The 24,229-nt window shown below is 40.0% G+C and overlaps 1 protein-coding gene across 1 annotated transcript; it reads left to right on the forward strand.

Annotated features, from left to right (window-relative positions):
- Positions 1–207: 207 nt before the first annotated feature.
- LOC135479642 (integrator complex subunit 4-like) lies at positions 208–23,905 on the forward strand. The gene is made up of 19 exons (XM_064759539.1): positions 208–261; positions 1,958–2,267; positions 2,899–3,005; positions 4,637–4,822; positions 5,551–5,690; positions 6,044–6,164; positions 6,640–6,711; positions 7,532–7,706; positions 9,028–9,233; positions 11,270–11,412; positions 12,143–12,258; positions 12,939–13,072; positions 17,655–17,803; positions 18,685–18,778; positions 19,436–19,495; positions 19,793–19,980; positions 20,851–21,148; positions 22,120–22,240; positions 23,092–23,905. Exons 1-19 carry the CDS (start codon positions 208–210, stop codon positions 23,241–23,243), a joined length of 2,826 nt encoding a protein of 941 aa, XP_064615609.1. The 3' UTR covers positions 23,244–23,905.
- Positions 23,906–24,229: the final 324 nt, after the last annotated feature.

The following is a 24,229-nucleotide window of genomic DNA, read 5'->3' on the forward strand; positions in this document are numbered from 1 at the left end:
TACAGCCGCATCCGGAATCTACAGGGAGAGAACTCAATGCTGATCTAGCCGTAAAAATCAATCAATTATGGCATTGTATATCGCACAAATAACATAAACAATGCATTACTTTGTAATCAGAGGAAAATGTGTGTAGAATACCATTGATTTAGTTTTCAGACTCATGCGTATCGGTGGACGCCTTATTGAAAAACGAAAACAGTGAAAATGGCGGCGCTGTTGAAGAAACGTGCACTCGCCGAGTTTAGTCAAGTGATTCAGGTAATCTGTGATTCCTGACAATGCTATAGGTTCACACAAATTCAGCTACTTAACATAAACTAACAAAGAATTGCTCACTTGCACCAAAGCTGTGCTGAGCGCCGAAGTTTGGTCTTAGAAAACTAGACAGAAACAACAACAACGCGATCTTTGCTAGTCCAAAGCTAGCCCAGAAAGACTCCTACTGCGTTTCTTATACAGACGTTTTCAATGTTAATGTCGTACTCAAGGAAGGTCCAGGCTGATTGCCGTTGTTTTCGAACAAGTCTCGCGCAAATAAAAGACACCAACCTAAAACCCTGCTTTCCGCATCCACCGCACCGCCACCATACGTTCCTACATGATTTAGAATAGATTTATTATAGCCATGAAGGCTTCCACGGTATACTGTCTTCGGCGATTGCCACAATGTTGAGCTGGTATGCACATGTCTTGCTTCTTAGTGGAGTAATGGGAAGATGGCGGTATATGTTGAGGAGCGTATACCACGGAAACCTTTGCGACTATAATAAATCTATTCTAAATTGAGAAATACCCAACATATTCTCTTTAAGAATTGTATCCCCTGCAAACAGAATGTTGGATGGGATAAAATTTTCACCACCCTACCTGAAGATGAAAAACTAAGTCCAAACATGGCAGACGTTGATTTGAGTTGTTGCATTCCAAAGTTTAAAGACCAGGATTACTGCTGAAAGATGGTTTCTCAATGCTGGCTTTGATATATTACATTGCAGGAGTATTACAGGAGTTTAAGGGAATTGGTAGATAGCTAAAATAAGGTAGGGGTTTGAGACGTTCTTTTTTGGTGAAATTATCCTTTTGGGAGTCTATATATGACCAAAGTTGGGCATTATGGTAGGAACGTCCAGCTAGCTTTGGGCTAGATCGTTGCTGGGTCATGAGTGTGATATCTGCAAATACTGTCGAAGATGCATTATCTGATCTATAAGAAAAGCAGCAGATTTACTGTTAATTGAAAAGATAAGATGATCTGTTATCAGAATAAATAGCCCTGAGATGGTTATGGGCTCAAAGGGGGATAATTTTTAATTACTTCAGAACTAGTCCGAGATAGCGTTAGGTTTGTCAAAAAGTCTGTCCAGCCAAGGATGGCCCACAAACCAGCATCATACATGTAGCTCGCTCCATTTCAAAACCTGATGCAGTTGCCGTGGCATGGCATTTGAGACTAAAATTACTCATTATTGAAATGCGTTTCCACAACCTAAAGTGTGCAGACAATTGTGTTCCTTATTTTTTTTTCTGTTTATTTATCACAAGCACAGTGTCAATGTATTAGGCTGCGTGGGCCCGAGATTCCTTTGTGATGCTCAAAGCGAACAGCCACAACATAATTGATAAGGGCAGATAACTGCATCAGTTTTTAAAACAAAAAACAAAGCGAAACCTAATGTCATGAATCTTCAGAGTATTCAGAACAGGCGTGAAGCCCTATTTTTTTTTAGTTGTATTCCTAATGTTTTGTACATTGTTTCAGCAAGGATTATGAAATGTAATTTCAAACACTTTTTTGTAAACATGATTACTGTTGTTTGTCTTCAAGATTTTGGTTAATGTTTACCATCAGTGAACTTGAGTTTTGAACTGAACTGTCTGTCAACAAAATTTATGTCTCTAGCCACAATGTAATATCTTTCATCACAGACCACAGTTTAATATGTTCATGTTCCAGGAGGAGCCCCGTCCTGTGAAAAAGCTACGGTTGATTCAAAAGCCTCCTTCACAGGAAATTAACCTTGGCCTTGAATCTTCAACATCCTCACAAGATGCACTCCAGAGATTACTTCTGTTTGAAGACTCTTTACCGATTTCCTCAGAGAACATCGCTGGTGTTGTTAGGGATTTACTAGTTCATTTTCACAGAGAAAAGGGGACAGCAGTCAGAGTTACGATTGCACATTTGCTGAGTAAACTGGCAAAAGCTCCTGGCTTTAATTGTGAAGCCATGTTTGACGAAGTGTTGCCCTTGCTGAAATCTGAAAGTAAGATATGATATGGTAAAAACTGAAACATTGTAACTTTGATAAAGCTGTGGAGAATATAGCCATGTGTGAGTCAGTGAAGTTCAGTTATTCCTTTTTGGATGTATTGTTTGTTTCAAGACATCAAAAGTCTTTCTGTCAATTCAGACATCACATATTGTAAATCTTCAACCTTTTCAACTGCTAAAGTACTTTTTTCAATGCAATTTAGGTTTACAATTATTAATAAAATAACGCTAAATGTGAAGTGCTTGTGTCATTTAAGATGCCACCTTCATAAAACTGTGCAAATTATTTCTCTGTTCTCCATTGTTATCTAAGAATATTTCAAAATATTGGTTGCAGAGACGGTCGAAAGAACTAGGGTTCTGTATTTTTTAAGACTGTAAATTTGTCACTTTGAGTCATTACTTACTACCCCATAGAAATTAACATGTGACATACATTAATAATTATTACCGTAGTTGGCATTTTTCTTTGTTGCTCGTTCTTTGACAAATTTGAGGTGAGAAAGGGAAGTGCATCACGAATAATGGTCAGTGTTTGCAAATTTGCTATCTGTAAACTAAACCTTGTGTAAACTTACGATACTGTTTAATTTTCCTGTTGTGTACCATTTTCTTTTGTACAGAATCTCACAAGGTCAAAGGTCAGCTGCTGAGTTGCCTGTTGTCCATTGGCCAGTCCTTGCCTCTGCATGCTTCCATTCATCAACAGATAGTCAGTCTTGCCAAAGAGGTTTGTAAAATCCTGCTGCGTCCATTTAGAAACTTAAAGTAAACAAAGTATGCAATAAAAACTCTTAGCTCGGCAATTTTTGTAGGGTGTTATGCCATGTCCCTTAATTTGACAGCTCTACCTAAATTCCGTCATGGTCTCCTTTTAAAATGATAATTTGTGAAAGGAAAATAAACTGCAGCATCATGTGAGCCCCCCCCCCCCCCCACCACCAAAAAAAACTTTTTTTGTAAAGTATATGAATTCGCCTGATTTCCAAGTTGGGATTTCTTCTGTCTTGATTGAAATTTCTGTAGCCAGTATGCCAGGTTATGAATGCCAAGAAAAAATTGGAAAACACTAATATGAACAGCAACAAAAGCAATGCAAATGCATCCAATCGTTTTTTCCTAGGTAACCCATGCTTAACCCTAGTTGAACTGCAAGTGATAGAACGTAGACAGGGATTGCATTGAATTTGTCTGTCAAAAGAGTCGTATGGAAGGCAAAACAGATTTAAAAAACTGAAGTTGCACAAAGTGGCAAGTGTGTTTGTAGCTGCATGTATTAAGCTGTAGATATTGGCAAATCTTACTGTGTCTTGGACATAAAGTGAAAAGGAAAATTCAATCAGCTATTTTTCTTCAGTGCCTTTTTTGACAGTCTCCAGCCCTTATTTTCTGTTTGTAGCACCAAGTTGTTATTTGGATTTTGGTCAGAAATGATTTCGTGGAATTCGCTACAATAATATCAAAGATTCAGAAATTTTGAATATCAATTATATGAGTGTTTATACCTGTTTACATGAATGTTTGTAAGTACTCTCAAAACACTCTAAAACCAGCTTTCCCTGAACTCACGGCTCATTTGGCTGGGGATCGTCTTCCTCGCTGCTTCTCCCAATCCTGGGTGGGTTTCTCATGTCTCACACATATATTTAGAAATACTCCTGTACCACTTTGCAGTGGTCAAACAGATCCATATTTCAAGGATGAGTGGAGTCAAGCCAAAAACCTGCAGGTTGGCAGTCTAGGAATGTTACTTCCATCAGTGAGTCCTCAGAATTGAAGATTGGTCAATGACTGGCTTCCCAGATGTCAGTACAGTGTAACTGAGTGGAGATCTGATCTCATTGACATGTTCTTCCAGTGAGGCAGCACTTAGAAATGTCACTTTTGAAACTAGCCAGGCACACAGAAACTCATGAAACGACTGTAATCGTGTTCAAAGTGGCATTAGGCAACACCAATTTTTTTGTGTGTTTTCATGAGAGAGCTGACATTAAAAAATGCAAAACTCGAAATTGAAATAAAACTGAAAATCCACCTTTCTATTTTGTCTGACCTTGGGTTTTTTGTAATGATTTTCGTGTTTTTCATAGCTTTCTGATCGTATAAATATATATATTCTAACAGGAATAATTGCTGGAACAGTCCACATTTCCCACAAATAAGAATATAATTTTTAAGTTTTACAATTACACCTTCCATATTCTTCCCCTAAAAAAAAATAATTTAAACTGGTGTAACCTTAAATCCTAAGAAAAAACATACATTCAGATGCATTGGATATCATTTTGAAATACCTTTAAAGTGAACATATCAGTGAACATCAGTTAATTTTCATTTTATTCTACATCTGTATTGCTGCAGCATTTGACTGACACCAGCCATCTTGTCAGGAGCAACTGCTTGGATATCATTGGCTCCCTGGCGTCACATGTCCCAGACCGGCAGGAGGAAAGCCAATCAAATACCTTGTCACAAGTTCAGAAGTTACTCGGTCAGTTTACTCAGGATTCTGACCCACGTGTTAGAACCAGTGCGTTCCAGGCCATGGTAGGTCATTTGTGGATCAATAGGCCTCATCTGAATTACCTCCCTTATCACACAATAGCATGCTATGATTTACATGTATTACGAAATTAGTTTTTCAAACGTTGGATCTTCACTGTTGAAGTACGCCTTAGGCCTACATGTAGGGTATTTCACAACACTATCAATTGTTAATAGGCAAGAGAATGCAGAAGACATCAACCACTGAGAATCACAGAAATGTCGAGAGATGAACTGTTTTTTCGCCTCATGTAGAATATATGTTTGAGTTTGCAGAAGCTGTCTGTTCTTCACCATAGCCTACACATATTTCACTTTTGATTTCTTACACATTTATCCTGGGCTTCATAAATCAGTTTACAATCTTAAAATTTCTCTTGATTTTATAGTTTCAACCAGTTTTTGCTGCTTTTAACTTTGATACTTGCCATTGGGCATTTTCAGAGTTCCCACCCCTCTGGGGGAGACACTACCGTGTCTAAAATGACACCTATATAGAATAAATGAGGCTGTTATTCTAATAATCTGCAGTATTTCAGGTGCATCATCTCAAGGTATAAACAGATCACTGTAATTTTTGTGTACAAATTTACCTGACTCGGCTACCTGCTGATGTTCCTGGGTGTCTCCTGGCGTCTTGGCATCCTCCCTCCCTGTTGTCGTATAAATGAAGTTTTCTTGAGTACGATAATAACTCCAATCAAATAAACAAATTTATTTCCTGTCTACAGATACAGTTACACCAGAGAGGCTTGAAGCTGGAACAGACTCTGTACAAACAGGCCAACCAAGCTCTGACAGATGACTATGAGAGTGTGAGAATGGCTGCTGTTAAGCTGGTCTGGCTGCTCTGTCATCTCTACCCAGAGAGGTGAGATTAGCTGTAGTGTAAAGCCAGGGTTAGGTCATCAGGGACAGGTGCCATACATGCAGACCAATCTGGTGTTAGAGGCTGGGGATTGGGGTGGGTGGTGGTGGTGGTGGGGAGGTGGGGAGTGGGTGGGTGGAGTTGAAAAAGGGGTATCACAAGGCATTTGTAGTGCTGACCTGCAGTCAACTCAGTCAACTCAAAAAGACAGAAACACATCAGTAATGAATGTGAAACTCAAATTTCGAATCTTTTGCATTTGCACAATGATTATTATTTCGCACATGAAGCACTGAATATTTTATGACAAAAATGAAAATCTTGATGCAAATATCTTACCATTTCATCCCGTCCAGTCCCGTTCCTGTTAGCGACTCAGATGAAGAGTTACGCATGGTTGATGACGGATTTGCTAAAATCTGCAACATGGTCAACGATCTGTCGGTGCGTGTGAGAACGGAGGCTGCTACACTATTGGTCAGTTTACCTATGTACATTTTTTCATGTTCTCAGTTTTCAGTGGATGGAGATGTCAGAAAAGAAGAACAAAACAACTGTCAAGTCATTGTGAAGTAATATGTAGTAGTAACATCAATATTTGCATTTTTAGCTTGGTATAACTCTGTATATCACTTTATCAAGGAAAATTAAAATTCGCATTTAAAATTTAAAATGTGTTGTTGTAGTCAGGATCTTAAGATGCACTTGTCTTCCACCACTACGTTCATATCTGTATGTCACATGGCAGAAAGTTTGTCCGTCACTTGCCAAAGGCCAGTGGTTTATCCTTGTCACTCTGGATTCGACCAAATAAAGGTGTAGCTAATATCAGTTCTTTTATATCAGTATTCTATCAACAAACAATCAAATGAATAAGTAAACAAAGACGTAGTTAATAGGATGTGAAATTGTGTTGTTCATATTTATGTCATATTTACCATACATCTTCCAGGGTTCTCTTCATCAAGTTAGCCCGAAGTTTCTGGAGCAGACTTTGGATAAAAAATTGATGTCAAACATGAGGGTAAGACTTACTGTTCTTAACGTGCTGACGTTTTAAATCTACAGACTGTTCAATGACATATATGCACATGTGTTACTGTTAAAATATGCAGGTGTAAAAAAAAAACTGTTGCAGAACAGAACAATTGAAAGGCTATGATCCCATGTATTGATGCAAATGAAAGAGGTGGTATTTCGGTATTAAATATTACCAGAGTTGTGATCAGTGAAATGTCATGCTACTGTGCAGTGAAAAAAATCCAGCTATTTCTGGTTATTTGGAATGACACGTCGGATTAGGAGACCTTGTTGGTAGAATTCATAGAAATTTGCTCTGTGTAACATCCGTAAATAAAAATGATGTCTGTTGTCTTTGTTTTTTGTGTGGTTCATTTGTTTTGTATATAATGGCCAATGATACTTAGCAGTTGATGAGCATGTATGACCAGAGTGTAAATGTGATATATAAAGAAATATTTGGAAAAGTGACAGGTACTAGGATAAATTTGTAGATTTCCCAGCTTGGGAAAGTTTATTAGTAACTTACCAAAGGTCTGTGGTTTCTCCACTCCCCCCCTCCCCCACCACCACCGCAACAATCTGATTTATAACTGACCACCATTGCAGAAATGAAAAATTCGTGAGTATGGCATCAAGCAACAATGAAATAAATCGAATAATAAGTGATACTTGATATAGCTTTCATTAGCATCCTATCACTTCTTCACTTTCTGTACAGTCTTTACTTCAATGAAGTTGTAAATTCTGGGTAATTTTGGCTGACATTTTACCATTGTCAAACTTGAGCTGAAGTTGTCAATAATTACCTGTCTGTGTTATAGAGAAAGCGCAGCGCCCATGAACGTGCCAAAGAGCACTATTCCACAGGGGAGTGGTCTTCTGGGCAGAAATGGGCAGATGATGCCCCGAAGGAGGCTGTGGACCCGGACAGTATTAACGTGATGAGCTTTGGAGCTTGTGGGGCTTTTGTACATGGGCTAGAAGATGAGTTCCTGGGTAAATACATCACGCCCTTAAATCCTAAATAAACTGAACTAGTAAAGTATAGCACGCTCATTTGAACCCATTATACAAAACTCTATCCAGATTATATAGCGCTCCCTTATTATGCCGAGACATACTGTAGGTCTGTGGTCAAATTTGTTCATATTTTATGTTAATATTGAAATACAATAAATGACAATAAATTTCTTCCGGGACTAACTTGCATGTTTTCCTTAATTGTGAGAGCTCTGTTGATTTTAGAAAGATGATTTGAGGTTTACTTGATACTTGGGATGATATTCTACTTGAAAATTGTATTTTTCAGCACCAAAGACAATATTTTGTGACATTTAATTGCCTGTAAAAATGAACTTTTGTGGGCAAAATTTTAGGTCATTTAGGGTAATAAAACTTATTGTCCCAATCACTTAAATAATGGTCAACCTACAAACTTATTTTACTTATATTATACTGTCTGAGGCAGTATAAAAGCTTTCCTTGGTGTCCAAAGATTTGATCACCATAAGGATAATAGATTAATCAAATCGGTTTTACTGAAAGATGACCAACCGTTGACCAATCAGATGTTGTGGTTGAAGAGGTTTGGCAGGTTCCTTTCAAGGTCAGTTTTGTTTGTCTGTGGTCTGGGTGACAGCAGCTGCACCCAGTTTACATGGCTAAAAATGGAAGTGTTTGTATAACTGGCCTAGTGGCCGTAAAATGCCACGCTGCCGATGGCTAACCCGTGATACATGAGGTCATGCCTCCTTATTCAGCTTTCGCTTGAATCTCGACTCTTATCATTTTACGTCATGATGTTTGGCTATGTTTTTACGAAGATTCGGTGCCTGTTATCATCAATAAAGCTGATCAGCTCCCTGAAATATTCTCAAGTGTGGCCTAAATGCCAGTCAACTATGTAAAATCAGGAGTACAGAGAGACGTTTGCCACTACATTATGTGCTAGTTCACCTGTCTAAACTGCCTCTGGCCTGATAGGTCACTCTGGCGATGTTACTGAAAATACACAAGGCAATACTGAGGAATTATGGGAAATATTTTGTCATGATAGGCAAGTAGTGTTTCACCAGAATGCATTGTGATGCATTCACCAGAATGCATTGTGACGCATTCGTCTCTGAATGGAAATGTCAGATCAACCATTGCCGAGTGGGAATGGAAGTACCTAGATGGGGAATGATATTAAGAGAGCAAGGCACACTTACCTATTATGTACTTGTGGTAAAATGTAAAAAATTAGCCAAATTGACAGATTTCATGAGTTATATAGTTTAAACAATTATTCTTATCTTATGTTTAATTGTATTTGCAGAGGTGAGGAATGCTGCGCTGGACTCATTGTGCGAGTTGGCTGCCCAGTCCCAGAACTTTGCCGTTCTCTCCCAGGACAGCATGATCGACATGTTTAATGATGAAATCGAGAGTGTTCGACTCAATGCCATCAATAGTCTTCGCAAAATCAGCCACCAGGTGGTGCTGCGAGAAGATCAGCTAGATATCATTTTAGGCGTTCTGCAGGTTTGTATTTGACATGTCAGATAAGTGAAACTCTGTTAAAATGCTGCTTCGGCCCCAACAGAGGCCAGGTGGAAATATTAAAATGAAATCATTTTAGGGCCAAGGCATTCAGCAGGTATGTATGTGAGATGTCATATAGGTGAAACTCTGTTAAAATGCTGCTTCGGCCCCAACAGAGGCCAGGTGGAAATATTAAAATGAAATCATTTTAGGGCCAAGGCATTCAGCAGGTATGTATGTGAGATGTCATATAGGTGAAACTCTGTTAAAATGCTGCTTCGGCCCCAACAGAGGCCAGGTGGAAATATTAAAATGAAATCATTTTAGGGCCAAGCATTCAGCAGGTTTGTTTGTGAGATGTCATATAGGTGAAACTCTGTTAAAATGCTGTTTCGGCCCCAACAGAGGCCAGGTGGAAATATTAAAATGAAATCATTTTAGGGCCAAGCATTCAGCAGGTATGTATGTGAGATGTCATATAGGTGAAACTCTGTTAAAATGCTGCTTCGGCCCCAACAGAGGCCAGGTGGAAATATTAAAATGAAATCATTTTAGGGCCAAGGCATTCAGCAGGTTTGTTTGTGAGATGTCATATAGGTGAAACTCTGTTAAAATGCTGCTTTGGCCCTAACAGAGGCCAGGTGGCACTCTGCAGGTTTGTTTGTGAGATGTCATATAGGTGAAACTCTGTTAAAATGCTGCTTTGGCCCTAACAGAGGCCAGGTGGCACTCTGCAGGTTTGTTTGTGAGATGTCATATAGGTGAAACTCTGTTAAAATGCTGCTTCGGCCCCAACAGAGGCCAGGTGGAAATATTAAAATGAAATCATTTTAGGGCCAAGGCATTCAGCAGGTATGTATGTGAGATGTCATATAGGTGAAACTCTGTTAAAATGCTGCTTTGGCCCTAACAGAGGCCAGGTGGCACTCTGCAGGTTTGTTTGTGAGATGTCATATAGGTGAAACTCTGTTAAAATGCTGCTTTGGCCCTAACAGAGGCCAGGTGGCACTCTGCAGGTTTGTTTGTGAGATGTCATATAGGTGAAACTCTGTTAAAATGCTGCTTCGGCCCCAACAGAGGCCAGGTGGAAATATTAAAATGAAATCATTTTAGGGCCAAGGCATTCAGCAGGTATGTATGTGAGATGTCATATATGTGAAACTCTGTTAAAATGCTGCTTCGGCCCCAACAGAGGCCAGGTGGAAATATTAAAATGAAATCATTTTAGGGCCAAGGCATTCAGCAGGTATGTATGTGAGATGTCATATAGGTGAAACTCTGTTAAAATGCTGCATCGGCCCCAACAGAGGCCAGGTGGAAATATTAAAATGAAATCATTTTAGGGCCAAGCATTCAGCAGGTTTGTATGTGAGATGTCATATAGGTGAAACTCTGTTAAAATGCTGCTTCGGCCCCAACAGAGGCCAGGTGGAAATATTAAAATGAAATCATTTTAGGGCCAAGGCATTCAGCAGGTATGTATGTGAGATGTCATATAGGTGAAACTCTGTTAAAATGCTGCATCGGCCCCAACAGAGGCCAGGTGGAAATATTAAAATGAAATCTTTTTAGGCACTCTGCAGGTTTGTTTTTGAGATGTCATATAGATGAATAGATGTTTCTTGACTTGTATATATCTTGTATTAGAGTACTACTCCAGTTGCAAAGGTGGAAATATTAAAATGATAGAAGGAATTGCTATGGAACACAGCTAATACCATGGTTTGAAAGGATTTGCACTGATTAACAATACGAAAACTCCTCTGACTTCCCCAGAGTTCCCAGTTCCCCAAAGGAAAATCTTTGGCAATTTCCGTAAAGTTAGCCTGTTGTGACATGATAATAATGCCTATGTGACATTGAACCAGGCAGATGCAGAGTAGGGTCCTTAAGGTGGATGACCTCAACAGGGTGTAGAAGTGTATTAAAATGTTTGTCATTGTACTGTTCTTAACAGGACTAAAAATCTATTTATCCACTTTCTTATAGAAGGCGTTGAAAGTATCATACTAATTTTTGTGCTTTTTGTATGATAGGATTTCTCAGTTATATCAAGGGAGGCTCTTCGTGAGATGTTAGGGAACATGCAATTGGCCACCAAGGAATGTCTAAACAGCTGTGTCGTTGCCCTATTGGATAATTTGAAGAGATACCCTCAGGACAAGGAATCAGTCTGGAAGTAAGACTAGTACATTTAGTAACATTTTGGTCCACCTTTTTGCATGTGACATACAAATGTTATTTATGAACGACTGCAGAATAGTTCTAATCATGTTCTTGTATTTCTGTGAAAAAATTCAGAAAAGCTCATTTCCTTATTGCTGATATTGCTTGGCTCAGTTATGCCGTGAATTTTGATACTGCGTTGAAAATTATGTTAACGCAGCTGTGATGTCCTTAACTTCAACAATTTTGAATCAATTTTGAGAAGTACATGCAATGGCTTAAGTTTGAATTTCATTCATTGGTTGAGACAAACTAAATGTTTGTTCAGTGTGCACATGTGAGCAGTGTCAGCTGTTGCTAGCCGAATGGTTTATCCAGGGTATTGACTGCAGTATAAAGTGAAGTATTGTTGAGGAAGATATTGACAACCAACTTCCTGTTTAAACAGTCAAATTTGTGAAAAAGCGAAAATATAAAAAATGTGTGAAAAAAATTTGGGTTCAGTTAGGCCATAAAAAATTAAATTAATTACATGTTTCTCAGACACTTTACCGATAATATGCCAGCAACCTGCGAATGGTCGTGGGTTTCCCGCAGGGTTCTGCCCTGTTTCTTCCCACCATTATGCTGGCCGCCATCGTATAAGTGGAATATTCTTGAATACTGCGTAAAACACCAATCAGATAAATAAATATATAAATAAACCCCAGGTACAGAAAAATCTGAATCCTTTGTTTTCACAGGTGTTTCCAGCAGCTGAGTGGGAACCACCCTGAGTTGACCCTAGCCCTGGTCCCTGATCTGCTCTTAGTACATCCTTACTTTGACACCCCAGAGCCCAACATGGATGACCCTGCATGTATCCCTTTCATTTTTATGTAGTTGCAAGGTGGCAGGTTTTAAACCTGACTCAAGACATTTGACTTTCTATTCTTTAAATGTTGTACCCATATTATGAATTCCAAAATGAATCAATCATGCTTGTTATGTAATTGAATTAGTTTATCCTTTTTATGATTTGATTGATTGTGTCCAGTTTCTTCCTCCCAAAAACCTGACTATCATCATATAAGTGAAAAACTCTTGTGCATAGTGTTAAACCCCAATCGATCAATCAATCAATCATGAACTCTAAATAAGAGTGGGATTTGTTACATGTAAAAACAATCAAAAGATATGTTGTTTGGTTTCCTTAATCAGTTTTCCTAGAAAGGCATTCTTCAGTAGCACTGTAATATTTTCAGTAGTTAGCCAAGGGCTAAGTGTTGGTACTTTCTGTATTTGCAGTTTGAAATACTGGCCTTCCCACTGATCCTGTTGTGTGAACATAGGATTCATCTGCATTGCATTTCAGTGATGCAGCACTTAATTCATCCACTTTAGTTATTTTTATTAGAATTATTATGAGTCATTTGATCAGTTGATACAATTATTATGAATCATTTGATCAGTTGATACAATTATTATGAATCATTTGATCAGTTGATGTTTTCATAAATCAGTCAATTTTTCAGTCTCTTATTCCTTGACTTACCCCAGACATTAGCATCCTGGTGTTGGTGTTTAATTCAGCCCCTCACTGCCCCACCATCATGCCACTGTTCCAAGACTTCATCTGGAGGCATTACAGGTACCTGAGAGACAGTTTACCAGAGCTGGTACCTGACATACAGGTTAGTAAAGCCCCATCTAGACTACCCAACATCACTCAACTTTTGTTGACTAAACAAGAGTCAACTTGAAGTAGAGTCAACCAGTTGAGCTGTGTTGAGTAGTCTGGATGGGTTCTTCTACTCCGTTCAACAACACTCAACACCGTCCAGTTTTGTTGAATCGGAACAAAATCTGATTTGCAGAGTGGACGGGACACTCAACTTACCTCAGCAGCATTCAACTTGCTGGTGAGTGAACAAAAGTTGAATGATGTTGAGTACTGTAAAGTACTTGTTAGTTGCTGGAATTTATTTTGGCGTATTTTCTCCAAAAATATGTTCGCGGGAATCAATTTTCGCATATTTAAGAAAATACTGAAAAACAGATCTTAAAATCTTAAGATTTTCCAACATATTTTATGGCCGAAATTATTCAAGCATGTAAAACAGGTATCATCATGGGTTGCTTTAATCCTCCTATGTTAATAGCGCTAATCCTCATGATTTGGATCAGAGATTAAAACAATGGGGGATGGATTATCACTACATTAGAAGATTACTTTCGCACCTGCCGTGAGCAGTAGGCAAACAGGTGTCCCTTCTTTTCGAATCATTGATGAGCATTTTAAGCACCTGGCAGTTACCTGTCAGCTTTTGAGCAGTTCAACACAAAACATATGAGTTCACCATTATCATCGCCAGTCACTTATTCTTTATCAAGTAACACGGTAAGTTTTGCATTGTTTTCAGTATTAATCGTCCTCTGTAGCAGGTCAGAAACCGCAAACATTGCCGTAGCTGTCAAACAGCCATTGTGTTGTTGCACACACTTAACAGTGTGTTAGAAGCTCACCCATTGGACCACAGGAGAGACACAGCCAATGGGATGGCGCGTATCAGAGCAACATTCACTAGAAGCCAGCACGTGCTGGTATCTACTTTTCTGTTACTTAACAGGCATAGCGAAGATTGCTCAAACTTAAGAAAGATGAACTCCCACTTTTTTTTATAACCCCCCAAGCCTTAGCACCAGAGTTTGTATATATTTAAACCATTACTTCCCTTCCTTGATGTTGAAAAATGTAGCTGGCCTGTCAGGCTTTCTTAGCATGACTACCATCACCCTGGCTAAGTTTTCACTTCATTATTACTACTACCTGTAGTATATGATCCAATATTGGATATTTTTTCCGCTGGAATTATTTATTGACCGTGAAATCGGCGAAAATTAGTTCCACATGAAAATTAAGTACTTCACAGTAGTCTGGATGGAGCTTAAGTGATGATCAGTGAGTAAATCCAGGCACAATGCAGGTACGTGAGGGACAGGTTACCTGAGAGACAGGTTACCTGAGCTGGTACCTGACATACAGGTGAGTTGATGATGATTAGTGAGTAAACCCAGAGACAATACAGGTACCTGAGGGACAGGTTACCTGAGCTGGTACCTGACATACAGGTGAGTTGATGATGATTAGTGAGTAAACCCAGAGACAATACAGGTACCTGAGGGACAGGTTACCTGAGCTGGTACCTGACATACAGGTGAGTTGATGATGATTAGTGAGTAAACCCAGAGACAATACAGGTACCTGAGGGACAGGTTACCTGAGCTGGTACCTGACATACAGGTGAGTTGATGATGATTAGTGAGTAAACCCAGAGACAATACAGGTACCTGAGGGACAGGTTACCTGAGCTGGTACCTGACATACAGGTGAGTTGATGATGATTAGTGAGTAAACCCAGAGACAATACAGGTACCTGAGGGACAGGTTACCTGAGCTGGTACCTGACATACAGGTGAGTTGATGATGATTAGTGAGTAAACCCATAGACAATACAGGTACCTGAGAGACAGGTTACCTGAGCTGGTACCTGACATACAGGTAAGTTGATGATGATTAGTGAGTAAACCCAGAGACAATACAGGAACCTGAGAGACAGGTTACCTGAGCTGTTACCTGATATACAGGTGAGTTGATGATGATTAGTGAGAAACCCAGAGACAATACAGGTACCTGAGAGACAGGTTACCTGAGCTGTTACCTGACATACAGGTGAGTTGATGATGATTAGTGAGTAAACCCATAGACAATACAGGTACCTGAGAGACAGGTTACCTGAGCTGGTACCTGACATACAGGTAAGTTGATGATGATTAGTGAGTAAACCCAGAGACAATACAGGAACCTGAGAGACAGGTTACCTGAGCTGTTACCTGATATACAGGTGAGTTGATGATGATTAGTGAGAAACCCAGAGACAATACAGGTACCTGAGAGACAGGTTACCTGAGCTGTTACCTGACATACAGGTGAGTTGATGATGATCAGTAAGTAAACCCAGAGACAATACAGGAACCAGAGAGACAGGTTACCTGAGCTGGTACCTGATATACAGGTGAGTTGATGATGATCAGTGAGAAACCCAGAGACAATACAGGAACCTGAGAGACAAGTTACTGGAGCTGTTACCTGATATACAGGTGAGTTGATGATGATCAGTGAGAAACCCAGAGACAATACAGGAACCTGAGAGACAGGTTACTTGAACTGGTACCTGACATACAGGTGAGTTGATAATGATCAGTGAGTAAACCCAGAGAATGCAGGAACCTGAGAGACAGGTTACCGGAGCTGGTACCTGACATACAGGTGAGTTGATGATGATCAGTGAGTAAACCCAGAGACAATACAGGAACCTGAGAGACAGGTTACCTGAGCTGGTACCTGACATACAGGTGAGTTGATGATGATCAGTGAGTAAACCCAGAGACAGTTCAGGAACCAGAGAGACAGGTTACTTGAGCTGTTACCTGACATACAGGTGAGTTGATGATGATCAGTGAGTAAACCCAGAGACAATACAGGTACCTGAGAGACAGGTTACTGAAGCTGGTACCTGACATACAGGTGAGTTGATGATGATCAGTGAGTAAACCCAGAGACAATACAGGAACCTGAGAGACAGGTTACTTGAGCTGGTACCTGACATACAGGTGAGTTGATGATGATCAGTGAGTAAACCCAGAGACAATACAGGAACCTGAGAGACAGGTTACTTGAGCTGGTACCTGACATACAGGTGAGTTGATGATGATCAGTGAGTAAACCCAGAGACAATACAGGAACCAGAGAGACAGGTTACCTGAGCTGGTACCTGGCATACAGGTGAGTTGATGATGATAAGTGAGTAAACCCAGAGACAGTTCAGGAACCAGAGAGACAGGTTACTTGAACTGGTACCTGACATACAGGTGAGTTGATGATGATCAGTGAGTAAACCCAGAGACAATACAGGAACCTGAGGGACAGGTTACTTGAGCTGTACCTGACATACAGGTGAGTTGATGATGATCAGTGAGTAAACCCAGAGACAATACAGGAACCTGAGAGACAGGCTACCTGAGCTGGTACCTGACATACAGGTGAGTTGATGATGATCAGTGAGTAAACCCAGAGACAATACAGGAACCTGAGAGACAGGTTACCTGAGCTGATACCTGATATACAGGTGAGTTGATGATGATCAGTGAGTAAACCCAGAGACAATACAGGAACCTGAGAGACAGGTTACCTGAGCTGGTACCTGATATACAGGTGAGTTGATGATGATCAGTGAGTAAACCCAGAGACAATACAGGAACCTGAGAGACAGGTTACCTGAGCTGTTACCTGACATACAGGTGAGTTGATGATGATCAGTGAGTAAACCCAGAGACAATACAGGAACCTGAGAGACAGGTTACCTGAGCTGGTACCTGACATACAGGTGAGTTGATGATGATCAGTGAGTAAACCCAGAGACAATACAGGAACCTGAGAGACAGGTTACCTGAGCTGTTACCTGATATACAGGTGAGTTGATGATGATGATCAGTGAGTAAACCCAGAGACAATACAGGAACCTGAGAGACAGGTTACCTGAGCTGGTACCTGACATACAGGTGAGTTGATGATGATCAGTGAGTAAACCCAGAGAAAATACAGGAACCTGAGAGACAGGTTACCTGAGCTGGTACCTGATATACAGGTCTCTCGGGTACAATACAGGTACCCGAGAGACAGGTACCTGATATACAGGTGAGTTGATGATGATCAGTGAGTAAACCCAGGGACAATACAGGAACCTCAGAGGATAGCTGAAATACAGGTGAATTGATTGGTGAGTACACCTAGAGACAATACAGTTACCTGAGAGACAGGTTACCTGAGCTGATACCTGACATACTGGTGAGACAATACAGGAGCTTGAGTGAGACGGTTTACCAGAGTGGCACCTACATGTATATGTTCTTGGCTGTAGGCAGATCTCCATAGAATTTCTGCATGAGTTGACTGAAAACAGTCATTGAATGAACAACAGGGTTGCCTTCTTTGCAAGGTGTCACTGCCACTGGCTTCCACTTCGGCCGTACATGGAAAGATCTGCCAGCAACCCGGGCATTGCCTAGTTGCCTCCCTCTATAATGTTGGCTGTCATCGTATCAGTAAAATATTCTTGAGTATGGCGTAAAACACCAATCTAATAAATAAGTTAATCCAGTAATGAAACTGAAAAGCAAGTGCAAAATGTAAATAATACTTTTGTTGTATTTCAGTCCACGTGTGTGATACTGGAGAAAACTGACAGCAAACACGCACACTCTGAAGGGTCAGGGGAGTTTCTCAGGCAGTCCGTAAAACGGTTAGAGTGTCTTGGGTCATGTGACTTATCTACGGCTCAGCAGCTAGTGGAAATCACGATAAGGTAGAGTATGATGCCTTTGGAACTATGTTGATGAGAAAGGTGACAGATAGAAATTCTTTGCCACTGTTTTCAGTGAAACCAGATTTATTTAAAGCAATGCTGTTTGCAAAACTTTCATATCCACTTCTCACCAAAAAAGTTTTTTTCCCTGTACATATTGGTTACTATTCTTGTTCAAAACAGGTTTATTTTTGTGATGCACTTTGTTTAAGCCTAATTTTCACTTCTTACCAGTATTGTTGCCTTCTTTAATAGTATGTTGAAAAAGTACCCAGGGACCTTTTGTAAGTTCAGTGCTTGCTGGCACCCTCACCTTGTTGGAGTTCATTATGTCCAGTCCCAGGACTTGCCTCTTTGGGTGTGATCTTCCATCCTTAGATTTATTATGTGCTGTCTGAGGTGATGTGTTGGTGTCCCAAAAGCTCACCTCTATTTCCTTCACTCTTCACAGTAAAACTAACAGCTGTTTTATAAAATGCATGGCACAGATGAAAGAAAAAAAATAAATGTGTAATAATATTTAAATAATAAATGTGCAACCAGCATTTGAAGAAATGAAAACATCTGCTGTAAATGGCCTAAAATTTTGTCCATGTTGTTTTGCCAGATTCGGAGGTTTTTATTGATCCTTGACGTGTTTGTTTGGAAAGTAGACTGATAATATCCAACTGAAAAATGTCAGTTTCAACATAGTAAAAAGTATAATGAAAAGTAATATTTGATGGCTGCTTGCCTCTACAAGTACGCCAAGTAAGTCAGTTACAGTATTCCCCTTAGCACTATAGCTCACAGAGATGTTGTTGGACAGTTCACAGCCGATGCCTCTTGTCCCAAGCTATGTATTTTATTTGAAGTTACCTTTTGAAGTTGTTTTTCTTCAGGGATTTTGAGCGTGTGTCAGAATTGGACCCCAGGGAGTCTGCGTCAGCAGAGTGTGTGGCTCTCTTTCTCAGCACCCAGCAGGCTCTGCTTAAGGTATTGGGTTCCTTCTTCAGTTGTCATTATTGCTACCGTGTTAAGATAATGTACTGCAATAATTTTGGTGCAGTTGAAACAGTAGTACCTGAAGAACATGATAGCGTCTTCTAGCACGAATTTCAGATGAAAAATTTTGAAAAAAAAAAATAAAATAAAAATGTAAATTGATTTTTAATTACTGTAAAAAGCTTATATCCAAATAATAATTTCCCGTAAGATATTCCCTCAGCCGCAAAGCCAGGTTAGTGATAATAGAAAGGAAAATTTATTTCTTTGTTTTTTGCTAATCACTGCTGAGGTTGGTAGAGAAAACTGTCGAGTCAGAGTGAGGGAGAGGACAGTATGTTTTGATAGGGACCTTACAAATAAAGTGATGTTCATTGTAAAGTGCAGCCGATCCAGCTGGGAGTTTGTTTTGAACTCTCAACTTCATTGTCACTGAGACCCTCTTTTTAAGAGAAGATAGAAAGATATAGGCACATAATCTTAAACAGATGTCAGTATTTTGCTACAATTACAGTATGTGTACGAAAAGATTTTGTTTGGTTTCAGATTTTCATGTTATTCACAAAGTGATTGGTCCATGTTAAGTTTTGAGCACACTTCAGTATTTTGCTACATTTACAGTATATGTACAAAAATATTCTGTTTCAGATTTCTACAGTTGGGTCATCATCCAGCTTAACAAAACATATCAAGACTTTGATTGATAAGGTGAGGATGTAGCTGAATTTAAATGCATGTCTTGTAAAAGTTGGTGTTGGTTGTGGAGAGTCTTGGATCCAGATAAGATGATGACTTGATTGTTTGTCCCATGGACAAGCTGTACACAAAATTTTATCCTGATTCTTTGCCTAAAAAAAGTCGCTGAGAGACAAGTAAACACAGGCAAAAAAAAAAGATGAGCTCTTTGGCAGAGTCAGCATAATTGAAGTATGACCAAACAACAACAAATTAAAGAGAAATTAGGAAGTAGACAACTTGTCACATAATTGTTACCTTTCTGTTCAGATTTTGTCTGCATGTAACAAACTGGAGAACCTCTACATCGGGCTGGGATGTGAAGAGGTGGGGGTCGTGCTACAGACAGAGCTGAAGGGAATGTCCTGGAACCTGGTACACCAGCGGTCAGAGCCTACGAATGTGGGACTGACAGCTAGCTGCGAGAACATTGTACACTGTCTGCACAAACTGCAGAGGTGAGATCGTACACACACAATGATCCTTTGTTGAAATCCGACTCTCGTGCGTTCGGGATGGTTTGCTCAAGATATGATTATTTCTGTTATAGGGATACTGAATCAACCATGACAGTGGCTGACAGTAGACACAGGGTTTCCTAGTTTAAACCCTGCAGCTTTCGCCAGGCTTGAATAAATCTGCTGGACCAAAACTTGAGCTTAGGCTTGGCCTAGCCTGGACATGCCTTTCTCCCACTTCAGCCAATCAGAATCAATTCAAGTCCCCTAACCTAAAATCTGTATTTTAATCCACCTAACATTAACCCTAGTGCAGTGTTCTTGTGTCAGCTGACACGAATGTGTAAGTGTGACAAGAGCACAGTGGGCACTTTATTTCAATAGCGTTGTTGTTGCACCCTGCTCCAACCCAGGAGAAATGGTGCGTGAAAATCTTGTTACAAACAGTGATCTCTTGTTAATTTATGGCATTTGAAATCTCATTCTCATGTGCGATCAACATAACATCAGCGATTTAGATACACCCAAAGTGTCTCCAGATTACTGGTAGGGCTTGGCACGTGTTGTCTAGGTAACCATCTTGGTCAGAAGTTTTCACACATTTTTGATATGATGCAACAAAGTTGGAAGATGTAAATTTCTTTAATAATTGTCATTCATAATTCATACAAACTATGTTTTAACAAGACTCTCATGTTTGCAACGTATGAATGTTCTTCGAGTACTAGTGTAGGGGTAAGTTCTATTTCTTTAATTGATTTATTTTACTAGTGTTTTATGCTGTTCTCAAGAATATTTGACTTATATGACTGCGGCCAGCATTGTGTTATGAGAAACCCATCAGCTCCTACATGTTCCTATAAATTTCAGGTTTCTCTCCAACACGGAAGTAGAGCCCGATGCTTTCACAGCACAGCTTTTGAAAGACTTGCCCGTGCTGGAAATGCTGCGACCGTCTGTGACTGCGAAAACCATCCAGTCTGCTCTCCCTTTGATAAAGCCCTGCCATCTGCCATTGACCAATCACATACGGAAGGCGACTGCGGTGATCAAGCAGCCGACTGGACTGTCGGACAATGCTGTGAAGTTCACCGCAGGGCTGACTGTCAGCGTTGAGGTGGATGCCATCTTGGAAAACGTGCAGGAGATACAGAATATCAGATTACAGGTAAGCTGTCGAGAGGGCTTGTTGTTCTATCACGAGGACATACGAGGTGCGGGTTCAAACACAACCTTGGACAAGGACTTTGAAAATTTCCCCACTCTCATTGTTTGTGGAATGAGGGAGTCTCTGGGGTTTAATGTCCTATTTAACAATTTTTCAGTCATGTGATGATGAAGGAGTCATTAGAGTGCATGTAATGTGCCTCCTTGTTCCAGGACGGATTTCCGCCGCTCTTTTATCTAGTGCTGCTTCACTGAGACAACTTACCGAAGGCAAGTAAGCTGCCCCGCCCTAGCCATTATACTGATGCGGGTCAACCAAGACACTTGCACTATCCCCTTCATGCTAAACACCAAGCGAGGAAGTTCCAACTTTCTCTTTTAAAGTATTTGAAAGTATCTGACCCGACCAAGGATTAACCCTGGATCTACTCTTCCCGAAGTAGAGGCTCCACCAGCTGTACTATTGGGGCCGGTATGTTTCTGGAGCAAAGGTGGATCGACAATGCTTCATTGGCAGTTCACACAATCTAACGTTCATTGAAGCCCATTTGTCTTCCACCTATAAGATGTGCATATCTGTACATCACAGGTATAACAATATTTGTCCATACTTACTATATTTTGGACCCTATCTGTTTGTGCGTCAGGCAAATACTTTTCCGGACCTTTTTTCATAATGGTTTATTGTATTGAATTGGAAGTTGGTTGTTCAAGTTTGAATTTTGGACCCCTGCATCCATTTTGTACCAACTTAGTACCATTTTGGACTTTCCAGAAGTTTTTTTCAAAATGGATTTATTGGAAATGGAATTAGATCCGGTTCATGCTAGGCTTCAAAATTATGGCCATTTTTGCTCCATTGTGAACTTTCACAGAGCCATTATTCTGATGACTCAAACCAGTTAGGGACATGTACTTGTAATTATCTTCCAGAGTCCTTGTTTGTTTAACACGACAGTGTTTGTTTTGCAGGTGATTTACCCAGACTCGGAAACCCACTTGTTGGTGCCAAAGGCTGGCGACTTCAGGAAGCTGAGTGTTCTACGCCACAGACTCATCTCTGACGTGGTGATTTCACATTCCCTGTGGTCAGGTTAGTAATACACCCCCCACCCCACCCCACCCCACCCCACCCCAACAATGAGTGATGTGGAAACTATAAAGTCTTGTCTAACTAGATTTTATATCTCAGAAAGCATGAAAGCGGTGGTCATTTGAACAGACAAAAAAAAATTTATTGAGGAAGCCTTAGGTGCAATATGGTTTACAGCACATGTGAATTGGTAAAGTTTGCCTCGCCTCCACTCAGTGGTTGTTAACTGTTAAATGAAACTGTGCCAGGGCTCGTTTATTTGGCTAAATATCTGTGTGGTACCTCTCCAAATGTTTGACCCAGTTTTGACAGGCCTTAACTTTTCCTGAAGGAATAGAAACATGCACATCAACATGTATAACTGACTTCAAATCAGGTTTGTCATGTGCAGTGGTGGTGGCTTACTCTGGGTACTCAACCATAAAGGTGACTGTTTTCATGTAAAAGAAAACTACGGCATTAAAGGCCAGTATTTGATTTATTTATTTGATTGGTGTTTTACCTCGTACTCAAGAATGTTTCACTTATATGTTTGAGGCCGGCATTATGGTGGGAGGAAACCAGGCAGAACCATGGGTGTTAAACGCCAGTGAAGTAAATAAATAAATATGATGAAGGTCAGTGTTCCAGGGTGTTGATAATGCTTATGTCCCCCAGTAGTCTGGTACATTACTCCACCATGGCTCTGTGATCCTGAATGTACCTATGAATTGAAGTCTCTCACAAGAATTAAAATTTAAATAATTACTGTCTGATCATTTAATGGTTGAAGGCAATCAAGTTTTTTTGTGGTAAATTACTCTAAATATCCATGGAACATGTTCTCGCAATTGATTTTTGGTTTATTTCAGAGGCTTGCCATGTTGAGTTGAGCATTGTTGTTGTTGTACCACCCCGATCAATCCAGTCGTCAAGGGGGACAACTCAGGAAGTGAAAGAAAATGTGCTTGAACTGTGCAAACCTGTGAAAATACTTGTTTTGCCTAAACCAGTGAAAAGGTGACCTGTGTGTTGATTAGAAAATAAATCAAGAAATGCAGGTGAACTGTGGGTTTCAAACTTTTGACTGTGTGGCATCTTAATAGTTGTCACAGATGTTCTTACTCCAACAACAACTCATCACTCCATAAATTTGACTTTTGAGTGGGTACAAGAATTGTACGAGGACTTGGCCTTGCGCCCATTCTTTTGAGGAAAATCTGCAAGACATCAGTTAGTCCTTCAAGAGCTGGTGATCACTTTGAGCTGGTATTTCTGTAAAGAAGCTCTGCCAAAGGGCTGTCTGGGAGATAGTGCTTTTCATCCACATGGGTGTTCTGGTGCCAGTGGTTCTACATGGATGTTCTGGAGACTCTGGCAGTGTTCAGTTATGGCAACAATGTTAGTTAAACTTTGCCTTTGACTATTAAATCACTCAGCTGACTGTACTTTAGTTTATCTCCAAGTGAACTAATGGCTAATGAATGTGCAATTTAATGTAGTGCTTTAGCTTCATTGTAGGAAGCCAGTGATACTTGATAAGGTAAGGCAGTCATTTGACTCCCCTCCATATGGAGAAAACGTTTGTGATCACATGGCAATGGATGAGTACCCTAAATGACCTAAAAATCTGACCACAAAAGAGCATTTTTGGAGGCAAATCCATGTGTATGTCATAAGATATTTCTTCTGGTACTAAAATTTACATTTTCCCACTAGCATATCATCCTACCTTTAAACACCTCTCAAAGCACCTTTCTGAAACTCTCAGTAGAACTCCCAGAATCTTAAAACTTTTTAGGTCATTTAGGGTATACCTCATGTGGGAAACCTGGGGCACTGTCATGAATTGTGTCAAGGACTTTCAAAACTGCCAAATGTTATACTCGGTTTAGTATATTAAAGGGAAGTGCCAAGTTCTGGAAGTTCAATTGCTGATTCCACAAACCCAGTACTGATTTAAATCCAGTTCTGAAGTTTATTTTTGCACCCAATAAATTAAGATTTTCA

The sequence above is a fragment of the Liolophura sinensis genome, chromosome 12 (genome assembly GCF_032854445.1).
Source record: "Liolophura sinensis isolate JHLJ2023 chromosome 12, CUHK_Ljap_v2, whole genome shotgun sequence".
In the NCBI taxonomy this organism is placed as follows: domain Eukaryota; kingdom Metazoa; phylum Mollusca; class Polyplacophora; order Chitonida; family Chitonidae; genus Liolophura; species Liolophura sinensis.